The 13,351-nt window shown below is 40.8% G+C and overlaps 3 protein-coding genes across 3 annotated transcripts in view; all 3 read right to left on the minus strand.

Annotated features, from left to right (window-relative positions):
- Positions 1 to 875: 875 nt before the first annotated feature.
- LOC119765004 (putative GTP-binding protein 6) lies at positions 876 to 2,495 on the minus strand. Its single transcript, XM_038262262.1, has one exon. The coding sequence runs from the start codon at positions 2,466 to 2,468 to the stop codon at positions 921 to 923; it is 1,548 nt and encodes a 515-aa protein (XP_038118190.1). The 5' UTR covers positions 2,469 to 2,495; the 3' UTR covers positions 876 to 920.
- LOC6039132 (transmembrane protein 141) lies at positions 2,126 to 2,959 on the minus strand. The gene is made up of 2 exons (XM_001848741.2): positions 2,766 to 2,959; positions 2,126 to 2,703 (listed from the first exon to the last, which is right to left on the minus strand). The coding sequence occupies exons 1-2, from the start codon at positions 2,878 to 2,880 to the stop codon at positions 2,471 to 2,473; spliced, it is 348 nt and encodes a 115-aa protein (XP_001848793.2). The 5' UTR covers positions 2,881 to 2,959; the 3' UTR covers positions 2,126 to 2,470.
- Positions 2,960 to 11,323: 8,364 nt separating this feature from the next.
- LOC6039136 (DNA-dependent protein kinase catalytic subunit) overlaps positions 11,324 to 13,351 on the minus strand; it is a 29,491-nt gene continuing 27,463 nt past the window's right edge. Inside the window, exon 8 of the mRNA XM_038266010.1 lies at positions 11,324 to 12,133. Within this exon, the coding sequence (XP_038121938.1) occupies positions 11,372 to 12,133 (762 nt within the window). The 3' untranslated portion in view covers positions 11,324 to 11,371. The remainder of the gene's footprint in view (positions 12,134 to 13,351) is intronic.

Raw genomic sequence — 13,351 nt, forward strand, 5'->3', positions numbered from 1 at the left:
TGAAATTTAAATTTTTGATTACTTGGTTGCCAACACTTTTGTTTTTGCTTTACCCTCTAGTTTTTCTTCATCCTAGCAAAAATAATAATAGTTTTCGACGTTTCAAGAATCTGCGTTCAGAGATTGAAACATTGAAATTATTATTAAACTTATTTTTATGTTTGTCGCGAAATTAATATTTTTAATGGCACTGATTTTGCGAGGATTCGGTTTTGGGACGGCGCGATTTTTTTCGATTTCTCCGCAACAACCCTGGACTTTAGAACACTTTTGTTTTCAAAAATTCGTTTGCACTCGGATTTTTTTTTAATTTTACGTGCATATTTTTTCAATTTCAATTGTTGAATTAGACCGCCGAATTTTTTTTTTAAGTTTAATAACGTCCCGAAATTTTGGGACGTTTTTTTTCAGAAAACCTCAGAATCTACATGAACAAAAAAGGCTTACCAACTTAAACAATCTTATAATCTTATTTAAAATGTTTGGGCGCGATGATTTTTTTTAATTTATCCAACTACAGTCCACACTCGATTATCCAAAGCCTCGATTATCCGAAGTTTCGATTATCCAAAGGTTTGAATGGGCATTCGCTTTCTCATGGAGATGGTGATTTTATCAGATTGCAGACTGGATTTTGTCATGTATATGTGATGATTGTCCAAACCAGCTTAGAAATTGATAAAAGGGAATAAAAACCAATTCTACCAGGACAGGACAGGCAACACCATAAAAGCCATCCATTGCGGGCCGCTCCACCATTAACCGGGGAAGGAAAAAGGATGCGGAGCACGGGAAATGTTTAGCGATTGTCCACGAACAAAAAAAAATGTTTTGTATGAAAATATTTGTCATTCTCAATCAATTAAAAACCAAACTTCTTTACAATAAACAAAACTATTTATTTTCCCTCACTTCAAACCTCACCTTTTCCTGTTCACAAACTGGTGCCGAAACTGGGCCAACTTGGCATCCGTTATCACCGCACTCACCAACATGCGCTGGCTATCGTCCGGATCGGCGCCCGTCTCCGTTACGGCTGCATTCTTGTACAACCACGCCACCTCGGCGCCTCCCATCGGCACCCGGATGATGATCCGCTGGCGGCCTGTGGATTCGAGGATGTTCTGCTCGATTTTCGCGAGCAGGTCGTTGACCCCGGCGAGAGTTTTGGACGAGACTAGGTGCAGGTTTGACGGCGGGGTGCTGTTTGGGAGCAGGTCCACCTTGTTGCCCACGTTGATGATGTTCGGGGGGTTTTCGTTGTTGGTTCCGGTGGATTTGAGGAGTGCGGCGAGGGTTGATTCGACGTGGTTTTTCTGTTCGGCGTGGTTTGGATGGGAGATGTCCTGCACGTGGATTATGAGGTCGGCGAACATGGCGTCCTCGAGGGTTGCGACGAAGCACTCGATAAGGCCGGTCGGGATGTCGGCCATGAAGCCGACCGTGTCCATGAAGAGCACTTCGAGTTTGGACGGGAGAAGGCCGGCGTGAGCGGTGACGTCCAGGGTGGCGAAGAGTTGGTTTTTAGGCTGCAAGGATTCCTCTTCGGTGAGGGCTTTGATGAGAGAAGTCTTGCCGGCGTTGGTGTAGCCGACAACGGCCACGATCGGGTAGGCCTTTTGTTTGCGCTTGTTGCGGAGGAGCTCTCGGTGGGACCGAATGGCGGTTAGTTGGGTTTTGAGCTTTCGCTCGCGCAGACGGAGCATTTGCTTTTGGGATTCGCTCAGGAAGACGCGTCCTTTGCCGTCCTGGTCTTTTAGTTGGGACCAAATGTACGGAATCTCGGCCATGGCGACCTGCAACTTGGCTTCGGTACTGATGGCGTGCAGTCGGAGGATCTGGATCACGACCGAGTAGCGATCCATAACGGGGAGTTTGAAGTGCTGCTCGAGTAGTTGCTTCTGACTGAAGGTCAGCGTTCCTTTGCTGATGAAGACGCACGTCACCGACTTTCCCGCGGATTGCAGGTTCCGGAGGGTCGATTTGAGCTCGCCCAGCTTTCCGGTGCCAAAGAGTTGTCGCTTCTCTAGCGATTCCAGCGGCACCTTCAGACTGTGCTCGATGGTCCACCGGGGCAACGATCGTACCAGCGCTTCCGCTTCCTGCAGCTGATGTTCAGGATCGCTTGCGACTTTCTTCGGGCCCCACTTGACGTACGGCTGAATGATAAACACGTGCTGCTCGTTCTGTAGCCTCTTCTGGACGTGCATGGCACTGTTGGCCACCGCATCGTACTCGGCGTCGTCCAAATCCACCTCCTGCGAAGATCCTTCCCCATCCTCCTCGCTACCCTCAGCAGCCTTGGCCTGAAACTTGCCCTTGAATCCCTTATACTTACTAGACTCTGTGTATTTACATCTTAAGCTAACAACAGTCCCCAAAACGGGACTTGGAGGTCGTCGACATACGGTCAGTGCCCGCTGCACCATTGGTCGCCAGCATCGCAGTCTGGTCAGCGACGAGGCCATCCTTACGACAATTCCTCCTGCCGGACCTCGTCGTCACCACCTTCCTCAACGTTCGACAGCGCTGTGAACTTGCCCTCCGCGGCCATCCACCCTGCCTGGCAGGAGCTGGTCCGGTCGGCGGTCACCTTGTAGGCCGCTCCCGTCGCAACCAGCGTCGAAATCAGGATGCTGGTCTTCAACGGATAGGGCAACCGCTTCGAGACGAGCTTTTGCAGAAAGTACGTCGTGGAGAATCCTGCGAAATCAAAGAGGATAATATTAAGATCTGCATCACCCACGAGTTGCCTCGCAACCTACCCAAGCAAAAGGTGGCCAGCCCGGTGAACAGGGACCGGGTCATGCACTCCAGGTACGGCGCAAAGCCGGGATGTTTTTCGCGCTGTTGCTCCTTCAGGCGGCGAATGTCGTTCATTGCATTTGCAAGTTACTGCTCGGGTCGTATAGTGATGTAATCGCGCGTTCGCTGCCACAAAACTGTAAACAGAACTTGCACCAAATTCGGGTGGAGAGCCGATTGAAATTACGCCGGCGAGATGTTGATTTGTTGTGAAATTCGGATCGGCCGGACGTTTTTGCTGTTGTTGCGTAAACATCTGCTGCTGTGCGACGAACTGTCAGTTGATGGGTTCAATGAAAAAGGGACTTGGGCTGAACAGTCCGAAAAGACGAATCACAGAACAGTGTTGAACGCAGTAATAAAATCTTTTTTTTTTGCAATTTCGTTTTGAAAATAGAATATTTTAACCCTCTTTTAACCATTAGTGGACCCCCTAGTAGAGCCGAAGCACATTTTTCACCAATTTTCAATATTTTAAGCACTTTTTCATAACCCTTTGTACAAAACAATGAAAATTGAAGTCTTTTGAACAATTTTGACTATTTGTTTTATCAGTTTATTTGTTTTTGAGCAGAAAAATAGCCATTTGAAAAAAGTTTCTTTTTCCTGTTATGGACCCCTTTTCCTATAGTGGACCCGGGTCCACTATAGGCAAACTGTTATTTTTATACCAAATTTAACCGATATTTGATGTTTTGATGCATGGTGTAGGTCTAATGATAGATATAATGAATAAAAGATAGATTTTGCTCACTTTTCATCATAAACAAATATGTTTTGTTAACTAATTTGGCTTTAAGGCTAGTATGCAGATTGGAAGGAAAGGAGTCAAGAAACAGCTTTACGAACAGCAGAACAAAGGAGAGGGAGCGATTTCTTGGGGCTTTTCTTAACCCTCTCTGACTTGCTTGCGCTGCCGCTGCTGCTCATTTGATTTTTTTCTTGACCGGTTCCTTCCGAAGTGCGTTACTGCCCATGTTCGCATAAATGTCCCATATGCAAAAACAGCAAGCTGAGAAAAACGCATTTGAAGTTTGTCCCACACATAAGGCTACATGTTAAATTTTCGCGAAAAAACTGGATTTCCTCCTGATTTCTAGAACAAAGTACTGGATGTTGTAGGCGAAAACGATGAAAATGCATATGGGAAATTTATTTATACCCCTTTGTATGGGACGTCGTTTGGACCTCACCAATCTGCCTGAAATTTTCAGGGGTTGTTTGTACATATAAAACTAGCATCTGGCCAAAAAATGAGCACTCTAGGTCAACGGGAAGTGGGGCAAATCGGGACACAAAGTTTGAAGGTTCAAACACGTAAAAAATCTTAAAAAGGCTATAACTTAGGCAAAATTCAATTTAATTTCAAAATTCAAAATGCATCTTAAAGGGCTTCAAAAATGCAACAAAATGCAGGGTAGAGCATCTCAATTGGTTAATTCTAAAGGGAGTTATTGGCATTTTAGTGAAAAAATAGCATAATTTTCAAACTGAAATAAAAAAGTGTTCCATCCAGATATCAACTCGGTTCGACCTGCAGCTTGTAGGGGACATCTGGGACTACCATCTGAGACTGAGACCACTTTGGGTAAGGCAGTTTAACATATTGAATAGACACTTTTACTTTTAGTGAATTTTTTGGTAGTAAATTTTTGCTCAGATGACCCCTTAGATCCTATTTTCTGGTGATAATTTTATCATAATCGTGTTCCTGAGACAATTTCACATTGGAAACATGCATAAAAATGTTTGTTTTCATCCATTTTAACCCTTTAAAAAATGAAAGTTAAAAAAAAACTTAGATTCACATTTATTGAAAATCAAGTTCGTTTCCAAGGATACTAGATGACACCAGAAAAAAGCAGCTTCTTATTTTTTTTATCACTTCCCGTTGACCTAGAGTGCTCATATTTTGGCCAGATGCTAGTTTTATATGTACAAACAACCCCTGAATATTTCAGGCAGATTGGTGAGGTCGATGCGAGATGGGTATGCTTTGCTCGTGGACTCGCTCTTAAGCAACAAAAAAACCTAACAGACATTTAAAAACATTTATTTCCGAAAAAGATCAGAGAAATCGTTTCAAAAATCACTGTAAACATAAAATAATAAAAAATAATAATTTTGATGCACATTTTTTCATATTCATTACATAAATGGTTGATCGAAACTAAACAGGTGCTCATAAAACCACGCATGTTTATTTGAAAAAATGTCTTGTTCTTGATTTATTATTATAAAATATCATTTCAAACTACAATTATGATGCTTAAGTTAAGTACAATTGACTATAGTTTTGATTAATTATATATTTTTACGGCTTTAGCATTTTGGTACTTTTAACATGAAACAGCTATATGTAAACTCATAATTGAAAAAAGTATGCGTTTAGGTTGATAACAACAAGCATTTATTGTATGTTTAGGAGAAGCTTTTGCTTAAATACACAGTTTTCTACATTTTTGAAGGTTAAATTAACAGGGGTCCACTTTGCGAAAAGTTTGGATTTTCGTTGCCCTATATTAGACCCCCCATATTTATGCTCGATAAGAGCAATTCTCTACCAAAACCGGAAATGGATTTTATTTGTATTTTTTGATTTGGCTCAAACTTTGTGGGGGCCTTCCCTATGACCAAAGAAGCCATTTTGCATCATTAGTTTGTCCATATAAATTTCCATACAAATTTGGCAGCTGTTCATACAAAAATGGTACGTATATATTCGAAAATCTGTAACTTTTGAAGGAATTTTTTGATCAATTTGGTGTCTTCGGCAAAGTTGTAGGTATTGTTAAGGACTATTTAGAAAAAAATAGGTACACGGAAAAAAATTTCCCGATTTTTTTATTAACTTTTTTTTCACAAAAACTCAAATTCCCAAAATACGTATTTTTTGATTTTCGAGATTTTTTGATATGTTTTAGGGGACAAAAATCCGCAACTTTTGAGCTATAGAGAAACATGGTCAAAAAATCTGCCGCCGAGTTATAATTTTTGAAAAACTGGTGATTTTGGAAAAATCGAAATTTCATGCATAAAATTTTTTTGACCTCATTTTTTTATGCAAAATTGAATTTGCAATCGAAAATTACTTTACAGATTTTTCGATAAAGGGCCCCGTTTTCAAGATATAGCCACCGAAAGTTTGATTTCTGCGAAATATTTGCAGTTTTTCAATTTTTAAAAATAGTGACCATGAGTGACCATTTCTAAAAATATTTTTTTTGAAAAGTTCAGAAAATTTGCTATAAAATTGTCTAAGAGACATTGAAGATTGGACCTCTGGTTGCTGAGATACAGCGGCTTAAAGAAAAAGAAACACGAAAATTGAAGTTTTCTAAGTCTCACCCAAACAGCCCACCATTTTCTAATGACGATATCTCAGCAATTAATGGTCCGATTTTCAATGTTAATACATGAAACATTCGTGAAATTTTCCGATCTTTTCGAAAAAAGTATTTTGAAAAAAATTAAATCAATACTAGCATTTTTAATAGGCATAATATTCAATGTTTGGCCCTTTTAAAATGTTAGTCTTGATTTAATTTTTTTCAAAATATTTTTTTCGAAAAGATCGGAAAATTTCACGAATTTTTCATGTATTAACATTGAAAATCGAACCATTAATTGCTGAGATATCGTCATTAGAAAATGGTGGGCTGTTTGGGTGAGACTTAGAAAACTTCAATTTTCGTGTTTCTTTTTCTTTAAGCCGCTGTATCTCAGCAACCAGAGGTCCAATCTTCAATGTCTCTTAGACAATTTTATAGCAAATTTTCTGAACTTTTCAAAAAAAATATTTTTAGAAATGGTCACTCATGGTCACTATTTTTAAAAATTGAAAAACTGCAAATATTTCGCAGAAATCAAACTTTCGGTGGCTATATCTTGAAAACGGGGCCCTTTATCGAAAAATCTGTAAAGTAATTTTCGATTGCAAATTCAATTTTGCATAAAAAAATGAGGTCAAAAAAATTTTATGCATGAAATTTCGATTTTTTCCAAAAATCACCAGTTTTTCAAAAAATTATAACTCGGCGGCAGATTTTTTGACCATGTTTCTCTATAGCTCAAAAGTTGCGGATTTTTGTCCCCTAAAACATATCAAAAAATCTCGAAAATCAAAAAATACGTATTTTGGAATTTGAGTTTTTGTGAAAAAAAAGTTAATAAAAAATCGGGAATTTTTTTCCGTGTACCTATTTTTTCTAAATAGTCCTTAACAATACCTACAACTTTGCCGAAGACACCAAATTGATCAAAAATTCCTTCAAAAGTTACAGATTTTCGAATATATACGTACCATTTTGTATGAACAGCTGCCAAATTTGTATGGAAATTTATATGGACAAACTAATGATGCAAAATGGCTTCTTTGGTCATAGGGAAGGCCCCCACAAAGTTTGAGCCAAATAAAAAAATACAAAAAATAAAAATGGTCGAAATCGGCCGGTTTTGTAGAGAATTGCTCATAATGAGCAGTTCTTCGCTTTATTTTAGTAAAGTTCCTTAAAATTACATTATTTCGACTTGCTGAAGTTAAATAATCAGTCAAAAAGTGATTCAATAGTTAATTCAATCATAAAATAAAAATGCAGTCAACATTGATTTAAATGATGCCGAACATGCCAAATAAAAGATTTGTAGGCAACAACACGCTTGAACCCTTCAGAGGGTCCACTATAGGAAAGGGGTCCACTAATGGATAACGTACCCTACTCGATAAAGACGAGGCTAAATTCCAAATTTGAGCTTATTCTGACCATGGAAACCCCTCCCTCTAATCGCTAGAAGTTTGTATGGGAAAAATCGTCGAAATGTATGGCTTATTTATCTGAGTACAATGACCCTTTGTACGACCACAAAGAGTTTAAAATGGATATTTAAATCAATTTGGAAAAAATAACCTCGCGGTCCTTCCCAGTCATGAAATATTCTAGCAGAGCTGGTTCTGTCAGAATCCTGCTAGAACGGTAGAACATTTCTGCTAAAATGCTGTAAGAATATGCAACTCTGTAAGAACTCTGCTAGAATCCTGCTAGAACGTTCTGACTGGGTTTCTGACTTGACAGCTCATTCCAAGGGGACCATAGTTGATACATCGAAAAAATGTTGTCTTGTCAATATTTTTATGCATTAAAATGAAAATAAAGTGACCAGAAATAGAGATCCTTAATAGGGAGACTGGTCGAAGTGAATTTGACGTACCCAAACAGACACGAGTTTGACGTATCCAAACGAGCATTTGCCTTTACGCCCAGCAAAACTTATCAGTGTTGCCAAGCTCAAAACATACGTTGCCAGATCGATTATGCAAGCTTAGACCAGTCTCCCTATTTAGGGTATCTATTTATGAAATGGGTTTTAATCGTGTTTTTTTACCGTTGTACATAAAAAATTACATAGGCCTTTAGTACCTAATTCTCAGATGTAGGACCTTCATTAAATTTTGAACAACTTTCCCGAAGACACCATATCTGCTACAAACTACAGCCATGACGATCCAGGTAAACGACTCATGAAACAGGACCTCCGTGGCTTGTACGACATGGATGTGAGTGTCGTGATCGGGGACTATCTTATATAATATAAACGCAGATATTTTGCAATTAACAAACAACACGTCTTATTCCACACAAATCAACCACATAACTGATTTGACAATCTTCATTCTCTCTTTCGTTGGCCGCGCGCATCTCGCTGTTTTCTCACTCGTTGTTCTCTCTCTCTCTCGCAGCTCGCTAGCGCGCTCTCGCACTCAACACGCAGCTAACAAGGCAACATTTGTGAAGGTGCGCACTTTTTGTTGCGCTCTAAACTCTTATTTATGAATTATATCAATCTTATAGAGGATTTGCAGCAAAGCTAAAAGACACATGTCGCCACCTATGAACAAATAGCTTAAACCTATGATTTTTTTTAAAAAAATGTGTTTTTTCCTCCATAATCAACATTTTTACAAAACTTATGCCGGATTCGGATGAGAAAAATTATTTCCAACAATTTGGTGTACAACTTTCCAAAATTTGTTTGATTTTTCTATGAGGAAAATGTAAATTTAGAAAAAGATAGTAATTTGGACTATTTGGCAAGAAAGTCTGTCAAAAATTAATAAAAAATGTTGAATATACGTCAACACATCTGTTATCAACTATATATCTGTTTATTTCATTCATATGAACGGGGAAACTAATTTTTTCGTATTCCAAAACATGTTTTTTAAAGAAAAAGGTCACAAATTTTTGCGCGCCCAAAAATTGATGTTCATTATTTTAAAGGAAAAAAAAATTCTCGTCTTTTGCAACCAGTTTCATTATGATTGATGCAGGGAATCATGAGAAATAAGCGATTTTGTTCTTCAATCCAGCAGAAAGGAATGCGATTTTTGGCAAGTAACCTCATTTTGGCGCCACCTACATTTGAAACACAGTCGCGCTGCAAAACCTCAATAATAAATACTCATTTAATAATTTATTACATATTCAATCCTGCAACCCATAATCCCTGTGAGTGTGCTGAAAGAAGAGCTAAAAACTCTTAAGTTGAACGTAATCGAAGTCGGGGAAATATACCCATTTTAATCACACTAAGCCGTTCGACCAATTTTCATCACTTTTGCCTTTTTCCGCTATTAAATCAACATTTTCAGATGTAACAACAATGATGAGTTGCTTGCTCACTTTTATTTGAGCTATTTATTACTTTGGAACAGGCAAAAACATTTTATTTAAGCTGTAATTCATGACCAAAGTGCTGATAGGCCGATAATAGAAATAGGCTGAGAAAGGGTATAGTTCCCCTCTTCAAGATGACGTGACACAGCAAAGCCATCAAGTATCGTGATCAACTCTGGAGTTTTTTTTTTAAAAGGACCAATAAACCAAATTTTCAGTTTTTGCTTTTTGGGTGTTTTTTAATACCCCTGACTCAAGGCGGTTTCAAAAACACCCAAAAAGCAAAACTGGAAATTTGGTTTATTGGACCTTTTCAAAAAAAAAAAAACTCCAGAACTGTACCTGGTGCATCTCGAGAAAGGATCGACAACGCCGTCTGAGCTGAAAGCAGTTTGGAAAATTTTCAACATCATCGTGACTTGGGAACGTTATCGTCCAGTGCACCGTGACGTGGAAGGAACTGTTTCATCAAGAGTCGTTGTGCAACCTGCGGAAGTGAACACAAAACTCAAGCTTGCAACACAATCAACGAAAACATTGAAGCCAAATGCTTCAATTGCGGTGGCGACCATTCGACCAAGAATCGGAGCTGCCCAAAACGAGCTGAGTTTGAAAAAAATCGGCAGCAAGCGACGACGAGGCACCAACCAAATCGTCGCAAAACACCGCCAGCATTCACGGACGTGGATTTTCCTGATTTGGCGTCGCCAGGAGCGGGATCTGCTCGAGTGGTTCCAAATCTGCAGCCATTGCCGTTGAATCAGCGGCAAAAAGTTGCAGAGAATACATCACCTCCAGGCTTCAGAAATTATTATTAGAATGTTCAATAAAGATATATTTAATTTAAAATAAATAAAAAATAAAAAAAAATGTGTCTGCAAAGAACTCAACAATCAGTGCTTTTCCAAAGAAAGGAAAATTGAGAGAGGAACTCACAACCTAAAACATCCCACACCCATTCTCATTACGATATCTAGCTTTGATCCTCCAAAGCGCCAAACGAATTACCACGTAAGCGGACAGTCCGATCGAAAATAGCCCAACCACGCTCGAGACGTAAATCACGACCCAACTCTGCCTGTTCCATTGCCAGTAGCAATAGCTCAAAGAACCTCGCTCCACGTTCGCGCCGTCACTCAAGTCCATCACAAACTCGTTCCGGAAGCGACACCTGCACTGCCTTTGCTCGCTAAACTCAATCGCACCAGGGCGCGAAACTACCTTCTTCTTGGTCATGACCGGCTCGCGGACCTGCAAGCTGCCGTAAATCTTGTGCGTTGCATTAATCTCGATGCACCCGTCGACGGTCAGATGATCCAGCAGGCTGCGCACTGCCACGTTGGACGCTCGCCACTGTGGCTGGGTGCCCTTCCACGTGGGACAAACCAAGTCTTGCGCCGCGGAATCCTCGGTTCCCTCGCAGGCCACCGTAACGTTCAGCACCTGGCGGCTCACGCTGACCGTCACCTGGATGCAGCCGCCGTCGTTCGGCATTTGGTCGTAAAAGTTGAACGGACTGTGCCCGTGGTCATCGAATACCATCGCCAAGACTCGGCCTTGCTTTTGGAATGTTACCGCTGGATCCAGGTCGTTGGTGATCTCCGAACAGGGTCGATCGTCGATCGGGCCGATCAGGGCTTCTACGGTGTGGAGTGAAACTCCGACGAAGACGACAAGGATTAACATGGTGCTGTCTTGCTGACGACTAAACGATGAATGTGGAGTTCAATGAAATTCAACAAACTACTCGCCATGTTACTCAACGAGCACTTAGCAAGTTAGGGAAACTGTGAAGAAATCTTTGCCTAATGAAATTTCTTTCCTAATTACGAAATGCTTCAGAGTTTGAATAACAAGATACGTTTAATAACCAAAATAACACGATAAATACCTTAGAACCACGGGAACCACCCGGCGTAAGCAATTCCCAAAATCGACCCGCTAGTGGCCATCTGCAGCAAGCACTCGACCTGCTGCTCAACGGACAAATTCCCCTCCGCCAAATTCGGCACGCTCACCTGCAGCAGCTTCAAATAGCCCGCCAAAAATTCCGGATTCTGCGCGACCTGCCCCAGCCGCAACTCTTCCGCCACGAGCACCTTCGGATTCGCTCCGTTCAGCTTCCGTATGGCAATGTTTATCCTAGTCTGAGGATCCCACGCAAACGCTGCCTTGTTTTCATCCTGCTGGAACCGATACCGGGCAGCCTCCAACCAGTCCAGCGTGGGCTCACGCACAAACACCTCCAAACACGACTTGAGCAACTTGCGCGAGCTGCGCAGACAAGCCAGCGTGTACACCGAACATTTGTGCATCAGGCCAGCCGTTCGCATCGGTTCCATCACGCTGACAAACTGCGGCGTCAGCCGGAACGGAACCATCTCCGGAATCGGCTGATCGCGCGCTCCCGCTCCGAACGCAATGCCAAAGTCAACGCCGGCCAGCCGACCGTTGCTGCGATCGATCAGCACGTTCGAGGTGTGTCGATCGCCGATGCCGAGGATCCAACAGGCCACGTTCATCGCCACGAGGCTGCGCGCAAAGTTGGCGCGCAGGTTGAAGAAGGACTCCGGCGAAACGGCCATCTCGAACAGGGCACGCTTGAGGGCGTCCTCTTTGATTTTGTAGCGCAGCTCGTTGAACTTTAGCATGATCTGTAACGGGAGAAGGTAGTTGATCACTCGAGAATGAGTTCAATTGGATCTTTAGATATTTTGTACTGTTCAATTTTTGAATTTGGAATATTCGCAATTCGCAATTTTCAGTGTAAGAACGGGCCTTGACCGATCTTATGCACCAGGTTCCCGACGAACACGCACTGCCCTTACACCTACATCTCACCCTTGCTCTGAGTCAGTACGAGCAGCACGCTAGAACACGCTTTGAGTGTTCGTGCCAGGCATGCACACCTTCTTTTCCGGTTACGCATTTTAACTCGGCCGGGGGTGGTACATTACGTAGGGTTTGATGTAAGTATAAGCGCCTAACCATTTATAGTGTGCCTATCAACTTTCATTAAAGCAAAAACTGTTTTATTTTTAGTTTGAATTCAAAAACTAGTTGTTATTTTACTGTGTTTTGTTTTCTCCTGAAATCTTTCCTAGTGTTGAGTCGTGTTTTTATGTTGCTATTTCTTTTGTCGCGGTGTTTTGTTACAACTTTTGGTCCTAAGCATTTTATAAAAGTTTTTCAAAAGTACAATAGTAATATTTGTGTTAATTCTTTGATCACTCCAAAAATTGAGTAAGGGCTCGAACCTCATTTGTTTGAAGAAAAGGGTGAAGATTGAAAACAATGGACAGTGAAAGAAATATACTATTTGAAGAATCAATAGTAAAAGAAAGATAGTAATTTATGAAGTAGATAAAGAAATTAACAATAATTAATAAATAGAGATAACAAACAAGCTTAGATTGTATTGAGGGCAATTTATAGGGCAAATGAAAAATTATTCAAATAGATAAATAAAGAAAAGGCAGATGATAACAAAATTGACATCGCTGCCAAATTAAGGGAAAGCAGAAAGTATGTTACAGCAGCATCAATTGGTAAAATAGAGTGAAAAAGCGTTGAGAAATAAGAGAATCAAATGAGTAAAATCGAAATCAAATGGAGGATAGTAAACAGAAGCCGCGTTAGAAAATCAGTGAAACAAAATAAACAGAAGATAGGTGGTAGCTGATAATGAAGAGAAGAGAAACCCCGTTGTGCGATGTTTCAGGTACATCCACAGCAGTTGACTCAACATACTGCGAATCAAAACAATATCGTCTACAATCACAAATTACTTCCCTTTCCCACATTGTCGCGCCCCTTTCTTTTAGCCGTCTCGACTTTGACTTTGGTCAAAGGTTTACGATCCGTTTCCACAG

Source organism: Culex quinquefasciatus, chromosome 3 (genome assembly GCF_015732765.1).
Source record: "Culex quinquefasciatus strain JHB chromosome 3, VPISU_Cqui_1.0_pri_paternal, whole genome shotgun sequence".
NCBI classification, from domain to species: Eukaryota; Metazoa; Arthropoda; class Insecta; order Diptera; family Culicidae; genus Culex; species Culex quinquefasciatus.